This window comes from Sceloporus undulatus, chromosome 2 (assembly GCF_019175285.1).
Source record: "Sceloporus undulatus isolate JIND9_A2432 ecotype Alabama chromosome 2, SceUnd_v1.1, whole genome shotgun sequence".
NCBI classification, from domain to species: domain Eukaryota; kingdom Metazoa; phylum Chordata; class Lepidosauria; order Squamata; family Phrynosomatidae; genus Sceloporus; species Sceloporus undulatus.
The window spans coordinates 138,699,451-138,715,878 of record NC_056523.1 but is presented as its reverse complement, the minus strand read 5'-3'; the positions used below and the strand labels follow the sequence as shown (position 1 = coordinate 138,715,878).

Below are 16,428 nucleotides of genomic sequence, written 5' to 3'. Positions count from 1 at the left end.
TGGTTTACTGTACAAATACTTTTCATAACACTTTCAGGATGTGCCCAAATATAAGATGATATTTCCCAAAAACAGATTCAGGACATTGTAGTAGTTTCAGAAGAATTCTGCCTTTCAGAATACTAGCTTCTCTGAAACAATGGGTTTTGGAAACTTCCTATATTCGTATAATACTCTTTATGCTGCAAAAGGTAGCCAATCTCTTCTTAGGCTTCTTGTGTGCCACTTCCACTTAATCAAATAATAGATGGTCAAAAAGAGAGGTGAATTGCTCCTGTTTGTTTCATCCTAGGTGCACCCTGCATCCCAGTGACCAGTTGGCCTTGGAGGGCCCTCTCTCTAGGGTAAAATCCTTGAAGAAATCTCTCCGTCAGTCCTTCCGACGGATGCGGCGGAGCAGGGTATCAACCAGAAAGCTGCGAACTGCTGAGGTGAGAGGATGTGCTGCTCAGTTTTACTGAATGTGAAGTCATTCCTAGGTACCACAAGGGCCACCTTTTAGGTGGGTAAAATGTGCCCCCTGCCTGTCAGCACTAGATTCCAAGTTCTTTCAGCCCCATCAGACTATCTAATGATCAGGGCTTGGGGGAACCACAGGTTCCTCATGGTTGTCTTACATAATTGCATCTCAGCCTTGCCACTTGTGGCATTGATACCTTACATCAGAAAGAGATTCAGGCAATCAGAGGCTGAGCCATTAGAGCAAGATTGTTCAACCTTCCTCAAATTTTTACCTAGGCAAAGTGCTCCTATACTTTCTCTTCTGTCATCCTGAGCTGGTTTAAAGAATCCAACATGCAGGACTAGAGCATTTGTTCCAAGCTGTTTATCAAAGCAAGTATTATCATACTTATATTAAATGCCCCACAGTAGATGCTCTAGTGCTACACAAAATGACCTTCTTAGAGATGGCCTGACTTTGTATTTATTTAGTACACTTAAAGCCTGCTTTTCTTCCAGCCTGGAACCTAAAGTGGTGAAAAGTAGGTGGAGTTCCCAGGTAGGCTCCCATGGAAGATCTGATCAGACACAAACCTTGTTTCAGCAAAATGATTGCCTCATAGGGCTTCTGACCAAAAGACTTTTCTTTACTATCTAGTATTCATATTCACTTTTTTAAAAAACTGATGTAGTTTAATCATCAGAAAGTCATTATTTGTCTGTTTGTGAGACTGAAGATGTGCAATCAGTGGTTCCTGCATTTTGTTTCCTGAGAAAGGTACAGGAGGGAATTTCCAGACACGACCACGATGCATTGCAGGAGATAGAACTGGCTCCCGTCCAACGGAAGATTGAAGCGCGGTCAGCAGAGGACTCCTTCACTGGTTTTGTGCGCACATTATACTTTGCTGACACCTTCTTAAGAGACAGTAAGTCAGACAGACTTCTCCTTTTTTGTTTTTCCATAAGAGTGGGAAGAATTGGTCAACTACACATTTCCATTACCCCCTGCACAGCACTTTGGCCTTTTTGACTTATGCCAAACAACTTGGATTGGTCACTGTCAGCTGCCAGCTCTTAACCTGAAGGGGGAACTAGTTCAGATGTCTAAAATAATTGTAGCTCTCCAGCAAGAGAGAGAGAGAATACACACTCACACACACACATTTATATTACTTTAAAATCTATTCTAGAAATAGCTGAAAAACACCCCTTTGATGTTAAAAGACTGGCTGAGATCTTGTCTTGTAGAACATAGCATAAATGTTCAGCATGTGGAACTAGGCTACTTCTCGCAGTGCTTTCCCCCAGATTCATCATTTAGCTGTTCCACACCCACCCATCCTGTAGCTGTTTAGTAGCTGGAAGAGAGCAGCGGCAGGAGATTGGAGAAGTATCTGGCTATGTCCCCATAGCCAGACACATATTGATAGCATCACCTGCTGAGATGTGAAAATCTGCTCTGCTGTTCTCTTGGACGTGTGAGTGATTTAATTGTTCTGTGTCAGTTCTTTGAGGACATTAGCCAGATGTTTCTGCATCCCCCCACCCCGACCATGAATGGCCAGTGTTGGGGGCTATCCTAGTGAAATAGTGCATCCTGCGAGTGGCATTAGTCATTGCAGAAGAAGGAGAAGAATACCAAACTCCACAATCATCAAAAACATGTGCAAGCATAGGTTCAGTGTACACTTGCTCATGTTACTAACAGGAAGTCAGACACTGTTTTTGTTCAAGACCTTTGGGTTTATGTATCTAAATCTTAAATGCAACTAAAATACATACATACCTATATCTGCTGCTCCAGAGACTAGGACGCAGTCTTTTCCAACTTTATGATTCTGTGATTCTATATGCTTGCCTATCTGAGCAGCAAAATTTTTGATTTTGCGGGATTTTTTTTAAACCGTTTGGGTGATGGATACGAATGAACAGTGAGGGAAAGACAGTGTTGGCTCCAAAAGGGTAAACTGGTAGCCATGGTTACAGTGTTTGAGCCTTTAAATGCCAATAAAATGAATGTAGTTTAAAACTACTCATAATGTGGAGAAAGAAGGTGTAGATATTTTGCTGCCTTTCTCAGGATAATGGAACCTGAGGAATTTCAGTGTATTTCAGTGGTAGCAGGTACAGAACAAACAAAAGGAAATAGTTTTTCACTTCATGTTGGTTTGTTGGTGTGTTTTATATCTTACTTTCTCTTAGGTGGGACCCAAGGAAGCTTACAAAAACATTAATGCAAAATAAAGCTTTTAAAAATAGCTTATAAGAAGTTAAGACACAGTTAAAGAAATTATCATATTAAAATTCTATTAAATAATTATACCAGTAATTATATGACTGGAGTGAACAGGGAGCTGGATTACAGAAGTTTTTCCTCAGGTTCTGTAAGCCTGCACTCATGAAAATCCTGTTTCAGGCTATATTATTATTTTCTCCCTTCCCCTATCTTTTCCTTTTTGATTCTCTCCACTCTCTTTGCACCACCATGAAGACTAGAAATGGTATGGGTTTTCTTTATTAAATACCTTGCTAGCAACAGTCAAGGATATGCAGATTTCAACACCTACTTAGTCTGTGCATAAGCAGGACTGATAACCTGTGTATTTATGTGTTATATTGTATGTATAACTTAATAAGCATGAATGGCTGATTCTGTTTGAGTCCAACATGAAAATCTTGCTTTCCAGTCACTCACACATGAGGATTCTGCTCATGGGCTCTTCCCTCTCTCTCTCTCAGGTTCCCGGCACAGTCCATCCTTGTGGGCAGGTACAAATGGGGGTACAGTATATGCCTTCTGTCTGCGTGTTCCTCCAGCTGAGAAAAGAATGGATGAGCCAGTCAGAGCAGAGCAGGGTGAGTGAACAATAAAAATCAATATTTCTTGTTACATACCCTTCAACTCAACTCTGACTTAGGGTGATGCTATCATTTGGTTTTCTTGGCAAGAGTTATTCAGAAAAGGTTTGCTATTGACTTCCTCTAATGCTGAGAGGGTGTGACGTGCCCAAGGTCACCCATAGGGTGTCTATGACTGACTGGGGATTGAAACCTAATTCAGCACTTGAACGACTATACTGCATTGGCTCTTCTAGAAATGAATATGGACAAAAGTAACTGGAAGCTCTTAAAAATAGGTTTGAAATGTCATGATGTTGATTAAAGGATTCAAATCTCTAGCAAAGATATCATCCATTCCTATTAACAGGAGCTTGACTTCATTGCTGTATAGGTATGCCTTGTGTGCCGAATGACACAGTGTGTCAGAAGTATTGTCTATATTCTGCAAGATCAAAGCAAAAGGTCACTGGCTGCAGTACTGTACCAGCACCCATATGTTTCTTTAAGGGATTTAAGTATCTGGCTTTGCTAGGACTGATTACTACCAATCCTGGATAATACCATGTTCGGGAGAAAAAAGTTAGCTCGTACACACCTACTTGAAAGTGATGCAATTATGAACTGTTTTCAAAGAATTTCTCACTAGTCACAAAAATCTAGAAAATTCACCTGGATAAAGTAGTTGTGGAAAGTTAATGAGGCTCATATAGGTGTTGGGTGAAATATGGCCATTCAGATACAGTTGAACTGCAACTTCCATCAGCCAGAATAACCAGTGGGGGGGATCATGGAAGTTTTAGTAGAACATCATCTGCTGTTGCTAACCTCTACTTTTGTGAAACAAGTGGAAGTGAACTACATTTTCATGAGTGTCTTGCTCAGATGGTTATACATGGATTCTTCTGATACTTCTGGGAAATGTAGTTCATTCAATTTCCCCTTAGGCATTATTTGATGTTGGTCATAATAAAGAATATTCTGAATACTTAAAATTACCATTATTAACAGTATTTTTTTTAAAATGTCTTTTTTCTGCACCTGCAGGAAATAATTCCTTGAGTTTTCTGAGACATTGTTATTTGGATATTTCTGATCCATCTGTCTCACCCCATATAATAATAATAATAATAATATGATATATTTGTATACCGCTTTTCCTACGATCAAAGCGGTTTACAGCATTCACTTTTAAATATTCATGTAATAATTATATGTATATCCAAACCCTCCCTCCCCCTAGCTCAAGGCAGCATATGTGACCAAGACACCTTTACCGCCGCATATCAACAAATGTGACCAAGAAGACCCTCTTTTAACAACCTTATGACTGGCCCAGAATGAACTCTGTGCCTGAGTGGAGATGTGAATCTAAGGCGGGGTGCAGACCACCAAAAAGAGGCACCTCTCTTTGCTGCACAGGAGCGCTGCTGCCTAGCAAAGAAGGAGCTGTAAAAAGTGGCTCCTTTTTGTGGCGCCGCAAAGTGCCAGAGACAGTTCCATGACGGCGCAGCTGCGCAGCGCCGTTTGTAGGTGGTGCAGCTACCATGTAATCATTGCACGTGCTATTTGTATGGCACTGCACAACTGTGGTGTACTGATGATGTGCTAGGGTTGCGGGGCGTGTGCATACGCCGCCCCGAGGCAACCCTAGCACGTCGTGGACACGCTGCAAAGGGCCCATCTATACAGGGCCTAAGTTTCAACACTCCCAGTCTCAAACTCCAGTCTTACTGGCTCTCTCAGTATTTCGTCTGCTTTGCCAGGGACCATTCATGATGGTGTGAACATGCTGCAGAATCCTGAGCAGAAGGCAACAGCTGTGTTCCACTCAGAAATCCACCAGAGAAAGAGGTTGTGACTTGAAGAACACCCAGCTGAGCTGGTATTTCTCTGGAACCAGCCTCTGGCTTTGTTTCTTTGATATTCATTCACGGCTGTTCTTCTCTCCCCAGCCAAAGAGATCCAGCTCATGCACAGAGCTCCTGTTGTCGGCATTGTTGTTCTGGATGGCCAGAGCATTCCACTTCCAGAACCCCTGGAAGTAGCACATGACCTTTCCAAGAGTCCCAACATGCAAGGTAGCCATCAACTTCTCGTGGTGTCTGAGGAACAATTTAAGGTAATAATACTGGGTGTGTGTTCCTTACCTTCTGGTGTACATTAGCTGAAGAAATTCTGAAGAGATTGCAGTATTTTTCCTCCCTGGATTTGCTTATGTTTGGCAGAGCCTGGAAATCTGTTTATAACTGTAACTCCCCAAATGGCATGCTGGTTTTGTGAGTTGAAGTCTGAAATAATAAGTTTCCCAAACTCTTCTCAAGAGCAACATTCAGTTATGTCAGGTTGCCTTTAGACATGAAATAAGAGTCTAGGAGTCTTGAACATTCTTCATACACTCTAAGGTTTCCTACCATTCTCTCTCTCCATCCTACCTACATAAGTCATACAGTTCTATATTTTATTAACTTTGTCCTTTTCATACTGTTTCTGTACATACATTCAGACTGCTAGAGGGTTGACCAGCATGCTTACCTAGAAAGGGACAGAGTCAGACTTAGAAGGAAAGACCAAGATTCTGTCTACAAACCAGTACTTTGGTTTTGTGTATGGCAATGTAGTTGTTAATAGGCGGTGAGAACCAGACATAGCTTATCATGTCTGTGTGCAAAAATTTAGAATCATAGAGTTGGAAGAGACCACAAGGGTCAACCAGGTATGCAACTTCATTGCTTGCAGGTCATTAAATCATATAGTCATGTGTGTGCAGCAGTCAAACAGAATAAAGGATAGCTACTTGTTCACTACTTTAGGAAATCCAGGTTTGTTGATGCTACTGAAGAGAGGGAGAGGTTGCAACTTCCAGTTGGCATTCAGGCTAAACATTCTCTTTCTCAGTGCAGATTGATCAGAGATTGAGTTGGGGAGCTTCTGTATAAAGAAAAAATAACATGTAGCTTGTTTGTACTGGCAGGTTTTCACATTGCCTAAGGTCAGCTCCAAACTGAAGCTCAAACTAACAGCCCTAGAAGGTTGCAGAGTGCGGAAAGTGTCTGTCGCTAACTTTGCTAGCTGTAAGACTGAATACAATGAGAATGCTCTGGCTGTTCTGACAAACCTGGGAGACATCCAGATTATCTCCCTGCCTTCACTCAAAATCCAAGTGCGTTATCCCTGTATCCGCAAAGAGGATGTGAGCGGCATTGCCTCCTGTGTGTTCACAAGATATGGGCAAGGTAACAAGATGCAAACAAACCAAAGTCCCTGTAACCAAAAGAAACCCCAAAGATATAACTAAACACAACCACCAAAGGGTTCTGGTAAAAACTAAAAAAGAATAACAACACCCTGGAGCAGAAAAACAATGTTATGGCCTGTTACAGACTGCCAAAATAAAGCTGCTTCGGGTCTCTTTGGAGGTATGCGATTTAAATGATGCATGGGTCCTAAGAGTCCAGAGGTCGCGCCAAAGCCCCACTCCATTCCTAAGCACTGGAGTGCAGCTTTGGTGCAGCTTCCGGATTCTTCAGATGCATGCATCATTTAAACAGCATACCTCCAAAGAGACGCGAAGCAGCTTTATTTTGGCAGTCTGTAACAGGCCAATGTCTAAAAGGGTAAAATTACTCCACAGGGAGATTTAAAATGCTAAGGGTGAATAAAATATCCAAAATACTTGGCAATATATGCAAAATTATTTATAAACCAAAAGGCCAGACGAGTTTCGACCTACGTCTTCCTCAGTGGCCTGTAAAAATATAACAAGTATAATAGCACCTTAGCAACCAATGTGACTTTGCTGAATTCAAAAGCTGCAATGAGTTTGAACTGCGCTCAGAGTGTCTTATATAACCAGCTGTTCTGGTTATGAGCTTAATCCTGCTAAAACTCAAGAACAAATCCTAGGGAAAAGCATAGGGTGTGGAGTAACAATAAAAATCTGAAAATCACCAACACACATGAGGTCAACGTTGAGTTTTAGCAGGATTAAGCTCATTACCAGCACAGCTGGTTATATAAGACACTCTGAGAGCAGTTCAAGCTCATTACAGCTTTTGAATTCAGCAAAGTCACATTTGTTGCTAACGTGCTATTATACTTTTTATATTTTTGCAGGCCACTGAGGAAGACATAGGTCGAAACGGGTTTGGCCTTTTGGTTTATAAATAATTTTGCATATATTGCCAAGTATTTTGGATATTTTATTCACCCTTAGCATTTTAAATCTTCCAGTGGGGTAATTTTACCCTTTTAGACATTACATTGTTTTTCTGCTCCAGGGTGTTGTTATTCTTTTTTAGTTTTTACCAGAACCCTTTGGTGGTTGTGTCAAAGTAACAAGATGGCCACACTTAGGTCGCCCAGCTCAGCTACATTAAATCTTTGAAACCTTTTTAGCTCTTTCTTGATAATCAACATTTTATGTGTGAGTGGATGGGACAAACCTTCTCTATGCATAATATTTGGAAAGTAAGGCTAAAGAGCAGTGGTAGGCAGCCCGCGGGCCAGATGCGGCCCGGCGAGGCCTTGGGACCAGCCCCAGCCTGGTCCTGCCGCCGATTGCCGCTGGGGCCTTTGGAGGGCAATTGTCTATAGACGCCTCAGAAACATGCATTTATATTTTAAAAATTTTAAAATTCAGCAAAATTTTTCGCGTGTCCTCCATTTTTTTAAAAAAAAGTGTCTTCCATTTGAAAATTTTGTCCTACATTTGTCCTGGTTTATTTATATATTTATTTATTTATTTTAAATTATTAAATTATTTATTTTTTGGCTTCGGCCCCCCAGTTGTCTGAGGGACAGCAACCCGGCCCCCGGCTTAAAAAGATTGCCTACCCCTGCTGAAGAGAGACAGTATGGCATAGTGCTTTTAGCGTTGGACTATGACTCTGGAGTCTAGGGTTCGAGTCTCCATTCGACCTTAAAAACTGGCTGGGAGACCTTAGGCAAGTTATACGCTCTCAGCCTCAGAGGGAAGCAAAGGCAAACCCTCTGAACAAAATTGCCAAGAAAACCCTACAATAGGGTTGCTGTACATTGTAAATGCCCTGAAGGCACAAAATAACAGGCAAAAGAAAGTTCATAATGAGGGGTATATTTTATCAGATTTTGCATTAAACTCCAGTCATTCCCTAAATTGTTCCTTGTGAGGCAGCTCTTAAACCTCAGAACTACTTCTCCTTTAATACTGGCACATCTTAATTTAAAACTATCTTTTTGAAAAGAACACAAGAGTGCCTCCTTGAGGAAATACTACATCAGGTTTGGACTTATACCTGTATGTCTAGATTTATGCATCATAGGCGTATATGTATAGAGCATCCAACAAATTTTAGACACTATGTGAAAGTCTTCTTTTAAGAATCAGTTTTCAGTCATGACACTGAAAGCATATTTTGAACATAGGCCCACTCTGGTCAATTGCACTTGCTTTCAAAATGCTGTGTACAGGTTTGAAGCTTTGGGCTAACCTTGTTGGGTGGGAAACTGTAAATGCCTTTTAAGGAATCTAGTTCTTTCATATTTTGGTATCTTTGTACCTCACAACTTGCATTTTCTTTATCTTTCTCTGCAGGGTTCTACCTCATTTCCCCATCAGAGTTTGAGAGATTTTCCCTTTCCCCAAAGTGGCTGGTTGAACCACGATGTCTGATAAATGCCCCTGAGAGCAAAAGCAATAGCCGTGTTCACAGCTCATCTGCCATGGAAAATTCTTCAAGGAAATCTAAGTATGAGTTTTCATTGACCTAGTCAGCTAGCCATTTTTGTTATGTTTGGAAAGGATGTCATTACAAAAGAGCTGCACTCCAATTTATATTTCTCTGACTCTTGTAGAATTTGTCACTCACATGTATCTATGGGGGTATTGCACCTGGAAGATTTTGGATAGGTTCTCTTGCCACTCTATACCTGCCCAGTGTGGCAATGCCCCATGCCACACCAGCTTGTTGGCAATGTTTGCCCATCTTTCCCCTTTTATTCATTATTGTTATTGAAAAAGAGAAATAAAAATACCAGAAATGCTCAGTTTCATATTGCTAAGATTTTTGTGAGGTGAGTAGAATGTAGTTGCCTGGCTTTGTTAAAAAAGACATGGGGGCACTAGATCTTGGAAATTCTATATACCCACAGAGTAATCTCCTAGCTCTCCTGGATAACATTTGTGTCTAGGCCTTTATGACTTCATGCTACAGTGTGGCCTCAACACTAGATGGATAGATGGATAGACAGACAGACAGATAGCATCATTGTATGAAGAAAGTTAGCATGGCATGGAGAAGGGTTTTTGATTCCTCTCTAAAGACAAAGATAATTTTGTTAACCATAACAATAGTTTTTACAGCCTCCTTCTAAAATTCAAAGTTGTATAATCCAGACATGATTCACCAATACTGTAAGAATTAGTCTTATATTAAAACTGTTCCATCCACATGTTTTGTTACCTTAAATTTTTAGAGGCAACAAATGCCCTTATGTGAACCAAGCATACATACCTTTCCTTATTACCTAAGACAGTTTCCAGATATTGTTGTTATAAGTCCTGTAGATTAGTTGTGACTTCCATAAGATTTAACTTGCTTTGAGCCCAGGAATAGGGCAGCTGTTTCTGACCTGCCTAATGTAGAGTTGCAATTCGTTTATGATTGTTTGTTTTACTGGTACTCCCCCTGCATTTTTATTTTTATTTTTATTTTTATTTTATTTTTATTTTTTTAATTTTTGTTTTCTGCTGCAGCAAGGAGTCAGGGTGGAGTTCTGATGATCTGCATGAAGAAGGTAACTAAAAGTGAATGCACAGATAGTTTTTTGCCAATCCAGTGCTGTGGTTAGTAGACTAAATTAGTATCCAGGTCAGATTACCCTTCACACCACAGTTTATGGACACAGTTCAGTTCAGAAATTCGTGCCTGGGCCAGGATATAGCCAGAAAGCTGTGGACTGCCACTGATAAGAAGGAATGTATCTTGCCAGTACTTAGAGCTTTATGGGATTTTTTTTCCTGTTTTTTTTTTTCTAGAAAGAGCTGGATCACGATCTTCATAATAGCAGTGATCCCCAAACTCTGGCCTCCCAGGAGTTTTGGACTCCAGAAGCCTCAGCCATCTTGACCAATAGTATAGGATTCTGGGAACTGAGGTCCAAAACACCTGGAAGGCCAGAGTCTGGGAATCACTGAAAGAGGAATAAGGTGCTCTCAGAAGATGATGATGATGATGATGATGATGATAATTTATTTCTATTTCCCACCTCTCCCTACCGATCGAGGCAGGATCACAACAGATAAAATACATACAGAGCATATAAAATTTCCAGCGTTAAAATTCTCATAAAATTAGCCCTCATAGATGGGGCCTTCTTACCTTTTCATAGAGTCATAGAACTTTTAACAAGTTCTAGAATGGGGTGTGCTGCTCCCAAGAGTACTACTTTTTCTGTTGGGGTGGATAAAATGTTCTTAGATTTCCAGGATCCTGTTTTAATATGGGGGTAGGAGGGGTGGGGGTGGAACAGGCTGCTTTAACCTTCCTTATAATATTTTAACCTTCCTTACCATTTTTCTTTCAGAGAAGACGCGTGGCAGGTTGATGGAACATGCTCTGCTCAATGACGAGAGTGAGATGGATATTACTTCCTTTGTATAATGGGGTGATAAGATCAGCATTTGGGGATTAGTGGTATAATCAGCCTGAAATTATTTGATAGTGTAGATCTAGCCATGTGATTCTGCACTAGCACCCATTATTTAACTCTGGGCTACAGCTTTGTGGGTTTTACTAAATTAGACAAGAAAGGAATTAGTAATGCTCTTCAAATGAGTACCTAGACTATTGGGGGCAAATTAGCTTACTTGCTAATTAGCTTACTTGCTGTTCACCGCTATGATCTTTGGAATAGCGGTATATAAATAAAAAAAAAATAGGAAAAGATTGTATTCATATGCCTTGTGTGTATAGCTGCCCATTAGCACCTGGTAACTGCTCTTCAATGTGTAGATATCATCCATTTCAAGCCAGCCCCTCTGAGATCAGTGGATATTTCATACTTTAAGATTTGATCTGTCTCCTCTCTACTAAATGCCACGATATGGCCTCAAAAACATTACTGTCTCACCATCACTTCCAGATGCATAGAATGAGAAAAATGATGGCTTGTTTATCAGAGCAAACCGAAAAATTGTAAAGTGCTTTGCAAATCAGAGAGTTAAATAGATAAGATGTGCCTACATATCTGCCTAGCGTTTATTGTTTTGGTGTTTCAATGGCATTATTTTTTAATTACTTTTCTATCCTACATTTCCTTCAAGGAACTCATGTCTCTCCTCTTCCCTTTTTATCCTCACAAAAGTCCTGTTTCTCAGGCTGAGAAAGAGTAACTGGCTCAAACTCACCTAGTGAGTTTCATGGCTTAGTAGGACTAACCTACATCTCCTATGCCCTAAATACTATTTAAATATTAAGTAAAAAATATTCATGTGGCCATTTTTGCAATTGTCATGGAAACTACTCCAGAAAATTAGTTTTCTTAAGCTCTGAGTTGACGACTGAAATATCTCCCAAGATCTTACAAGATTGGTTCACCCCAGACTAGACACAATTGCATGAGGGCTCTTGTGGTTTTTACATCAAGCAGATGGGTACGTTCTGAGAGAAAATCCAAGTTGTGTGCAGGAGTTTGTCCATGTAAAATGTGCTTCCTGTAAGTATTAAGCCCAAGGTTTCATCAAACAAGGCTTTTAAGAGAAATAACCAAGATCTCTGAGACTTAATTGAAACTGAATGAAGCAGAACATGCAGTTCCTCTCTCTTTTCCTCTTTTTAATTCTAGCTGTTTTAAACTTGCAAGCTTGCAGGTCATATTAAGATTCTTTCTCAAGTACAATCTGAGCAAAGCAAGCTTTAAAAAGTCTGATAAACCTTTTCTTATTTTCAGTAAATCAGTTGCAAAGCCCTGGCAATTCTGTAGCAAAATTGTTGCCTGAATTCATTTTGCCTGAGTAGCAAAAAAGTTGTTTCTCAGATTTTAACTACCTTCACAACTTATATTCAAAGCACAAAACTGGTATATGTGATGGTGACAAGTTCCATTCCCAGGAGTTAAAATCTGCTAAGCCCTGACAGCTCAATGGCTGAAGTTCTGTCACCTGTCTGTGGAGGATAGCATTTGAAAGAGACAGTTGCAAAGGGGCATAGTGGAAATGAGTTCTTAATCGTTAGCACTGAGCAATATCTGCATTCACTTCCCTTGACTGTCTTCTTTTTGCTCCCTTTCAGATGTTCTGAAGGAAATACAAAGCACACTGGAGAGTGGAAGGGGGTGAGTCAGGCTTCTGCTTATTTCTGTTGGGATTTTCAGAGGTCTCTTCCAGCAAGAAAAAGGAAAGCAAGAAGGGGCCAGGGAAGAACTGAAAACATGTCTTTAGCAAACCTGAAATGCTGAGCAGTGTTTTTTTGTTCAAGTGTTTCCTTCCCATGCTCAACTTTTTAAACTGATCTTGCATTTCTGGGTATAGGAATTTTGAAATGAGTGGTAGTGTTCAGATTATTTTTCTGAATTCTAATTAAGATATTTCAAGCTAATATGAGTTAGGAATGTACACTGTATTATCCCTATCTTGTGAGTACTTCAAGATGTATTAAATGGGAGAGAAGCGTTCTTGGGGTGTAGTGCTTGTAGTTTAGGATTGTTCTTAAAGCTTTATTCTTTTTGAGGCTCTCTGGGTGAGGATTATAAATATTTTAATAAGTAAATAGCCAAGGTGTGTAGATCTAATGAGAACAAATTAAGTATGTGTGAATTGGGCCCCTTCCTATTCTCGTGGATTTACTTTGTTGCATTGGAGGTATAATGCTTCCTTCTCAAAAAGAGATTAGCTTTTTCTGCCTCAGTGATTAGTGCTTCATTGATTACTGGGACATCACACTGCAAAATTAAATATCTATGATTCTACTTTTAACTGCCTTAGTTGCTTCCAGTGGGGTCCTGCGGTTTGTAGTTTAGAAAGGCTCTCCAGGAATTCCAAACTGAAAGCCCTGGGATTCCTTTTGAAGTTATCATGGCAACTAAAGTGGAATCATAGCACGGAATGGAGCCCTGGTGGCGCAGTGGTTAAATGTGGTACTGCAGCCACTCACAGCCACAAGGTTGTGAGTTCGATCCCAGGGAGGGCTCCATGGGCCACTCAGCCCTCCATCCTTTGGTAGGTCAGTAAAATGAGTACCAAGCTTGTTGGGGGCAATTGGTTTACAGATTGTAAACTGCTTAGGGAGTACTTAAGTGTACTGATAAGCGATATAGAAATGTACTTGCTATTGGTACTGTAAAAGGGTCCCTGGTTGTAATGTGTCCACCTAAATACAGTTGCTTTTCCAAACTAGAATAGATCCTTAGAATCAATTGCTTGAAGGTAACTCAACGTGTGTAAATCCCCTGTATGTAGTGGGTTAGTGCAGTTAGCAATTCGATCAAGGCCATTGTTTTGCTGTTAGATTTTGATGAAGAAGATTGTGGAATCCAAAACAACAGGATAAATCCTACCTGACTCATAAAGACATCCCTCTGATGACTTGTTCATTGTTTTTGCAGCAGTTACATTGACAGAAATTCACAAAAGATCCAAGTAGGACACAGAATAAGTAATGGAGGAGGTAGGTGGACACACCTTGACTTAAACTGAAAGTAAATATACAGGAGAGATGACATAAAAAACTGTGGTTTGCTACAAAAATATACCTTGTTATGCCTTTGGTCCATGATCTTCCTGCTCCTGTTGTGCATGAGGTGAAAAGATGGCAAGCTTCCATTTGTAGTTCATCACAAATCACACTTTTCCATTTTACCTGAATACTTGAGAATTGTGTTTTGTGCATAAACTATTGTTTGATATCAAAATAAAATCAGATCATGGTTTGTAAAATCAAATCCAGTTGTAACAAAGTGCTAATGTTTCCAGCCTTGAGGAAAGAAGAAAAAAATGGCTATCCTCAAGACTTAAATGCTGAAGTGTTTTGTAGTCACACCAGATTTGTGGTGATTCCTGATCTGCTAGCTGCCAATAAGGCCTTTAAGAGTCTTTCTCTGCAGTTACTATTCCTAATCATCACTATAAAAGATTGCTTGGCAAAGAAGAATTTAATTCCCACTTTCCTCCCACACGCTACAGTTTTCTCCCTTTAAAGTAAGCTGCAGCTGGGAACTTGGCCAGACTTCACCACATAAGCCAGCAGTACTAATGTAGCCTTTTGACTAATCTAATTTCTTCCTCTCCAGTCACCTCCCCAACCAAGGTCAACTGGGATCGGACTTCAGCTCTCTGAAGGCTCAGCATTGAAAAGCACTAGTTTTGGGAAGCAAAATTGATTATTTAGTTTGACCCCATTCTCTACATGGTTTAGCAATAGTGAAACAATTCTGGCAGAGGATTGCTGCATCTGAGCATGCATCTGAAAAAGTAGGCTCAAGTCTACAAAAGTTCATGCTACCAACTTCTTTCAGTTAGTCTCCCTTGGCATACTGATTTTCCAGACTAACACAGCTATGTCTTTGAATTCTGGCAGAGGTTAGGCATTAATACAGCCAAATTCCTTTCCATTCCTAGTTACATGCTGTATAGTAGGCTTTGCTGCATAAATTGGTAGAAAGGTCTCCCAGCTATTGCTGGACTGCAACTCCCACAAACCCTGGTCAGTATAGGCAAAAATGAGGGATGATGGGAGCTTAAATTGGCTAGATCTGGATGGCAATATGTTGCCTTATCATCTCTGTAGTAAGGTGTTCTTTCCAACTGCTACCACTGGTGTAGCACAGTGTCTAGCACATCTGCAAAAAGTGGATTGGCTTCCTTCCGGTGTTCTGGTGTGACTCCTGCTTAACCAGTGTTCTTTTATATTTCAAAATGAGGTAGTTAAAATGCAGTAATTCTCTCTTCAGGCTGTGTAAAATTAACTGCACTATTTTCTCTTTCCAGCAGAGTGATTGTGCTCTGGCCATGTTGCTGTGATACCTGTCATTTGGAAAGGGTGCCATAACACTACTGACTGTGGGTCCAGTGTCCGTGGGGGAGAGGCCTCCACTGACTGTGGCCTTGCAATATATTACAGGGCTAAGTCTTGCTTGGCCACTCTGCACTCCAGGTCCTCCTCATCTTCGCAGTGCCTCGTCCAAAGCCCTCCTGGCTCTTGAGTCTGGAACGATTCCTTGGCCTCTTTTCCTTCATGCCTCTGGATATTATGTTCTTTTTGCAATTCCTCAAATATTTGCACAATTTTTTTTGGAAAGATTTCTACTGGGATGGGTTTTAAATTATAAATATTGCTGCCTCTCAAGCAGATTTTTTTTAATATTGTTACCTCTGATTAAGATTATTTTTTGTACATTTTTTAAAAATTGTCTTGGGTGTTAATAGAGGCATATTTTAGAAGGTTTTTTTTTTAAATCTTGAATGAAATAATATATGTAACTTTAGATCCCTGTGGCTGCTGTAATTTTTTTCTATGAGGAAATTGCAAGATTTTGATCTTTTTACAGTACTGTTAAGTGGCAGACTTGAGTACAATCTTTATTTTTGTAGCTGTTCAAATTGTGGGGAAATAATCAAACTTAACTTGATTTTTGTGTGGACACTACATTGATCTGTCTTAAATAAAGCAATACCTTTACTTGTTTAAGCATCTTTCTGTTGCTTGCCCCTGAAATGTGTAGCATACTTGCAACTGCAGAAGGGAGACATGACTCTCTTAAGTATTGTGTGCTTTTTGGGTTTTGAAATTTTGAATTTTTCTTTATTCTTAGTCTAAAAGCCATTTAAATAATCCCTCCACCATATAAAACTCTTCCTACTTGCGAATGTTTGGAAGCTTATTTCAGCCTGGGGGCAGAATTCAGTTTCAAAGACATACCGTATTCAGGGGCCAGATCCCAGAGGTAGATGGAGACAAAGGCAAAAGTTGTTACTACAAATAACTAAGCCATGGGTCTGGATTTCAGTCTTACAAAATGGGAAAAACCTATATAGCACACAGTTGTATCTTCAAAAAGGGATTGGGACCATCCAGGAAGGCTGTTCAGCCTAGGAACTGATGTTCCTCACCCCTACTGTATGTCATATGTTCACTATATGTTGATAGAATGGAGAGAGGCACATGCACC

The 16,428-nt window shown here is 40.2% G+C and overlaps 1 protein-coding gene across 2 annotated transcripts in view; it reads left to right on the top strand.

Annotated features, from left to right (window-relative positions):
- The window catches only part of LLGL2 (LLGL scribble cell polarity complex component 2), a 79,370-nt gene extending 63,426 nt beyond the window's left edge, over positions 1-15,944 (top strand). For both annotated transcript variants that reach the window (XM_042448213.1, XM_042448214.1), the window contains exons 16-26: positions 293-431; positions 1,220-1,370; positions 3,184-3,300; positions 5,238-5,404; positions 6,257-6,518; positions 8,858-9,011; positions 10,019-10,059; positions 10,849-10,896; positions 12,555-12,597; positions 13,867-13,928; positions 15,248-15,944. In XM_042448213.1, the coding sequence (XP_042304147.1) occupies positions 293-431; positions 1,220-1,370; positions 3,184-3,300; positions 5,238-5,404; positions 6,257-6,518; positions 8,858-9,011; positions 10,019-10,059; positions 10,849-10,896; positions 12,555-12,597; positions 13,867-13,928; positions 15,248-15,255 (1,192 nt within the window). In that variant the 3' untranslated portion in view covers positions 15,256-15,944. The remainder of the gene's footprint in view (positions 1-292; positions 432-1,219; positions 1,371-3,183; positions 3,301-5,237; positions 5,405-6,256; positions 6,519-8,857; positions 9,012-10,018; positions 10,060-10,848; positions 10,897-12,554; positions 12,598-13,866; positions 13,929-15,247) is intronic.
- The last annotated feature ends 484 nt before the right edge of the window (positions 15,945-16,428 follow it).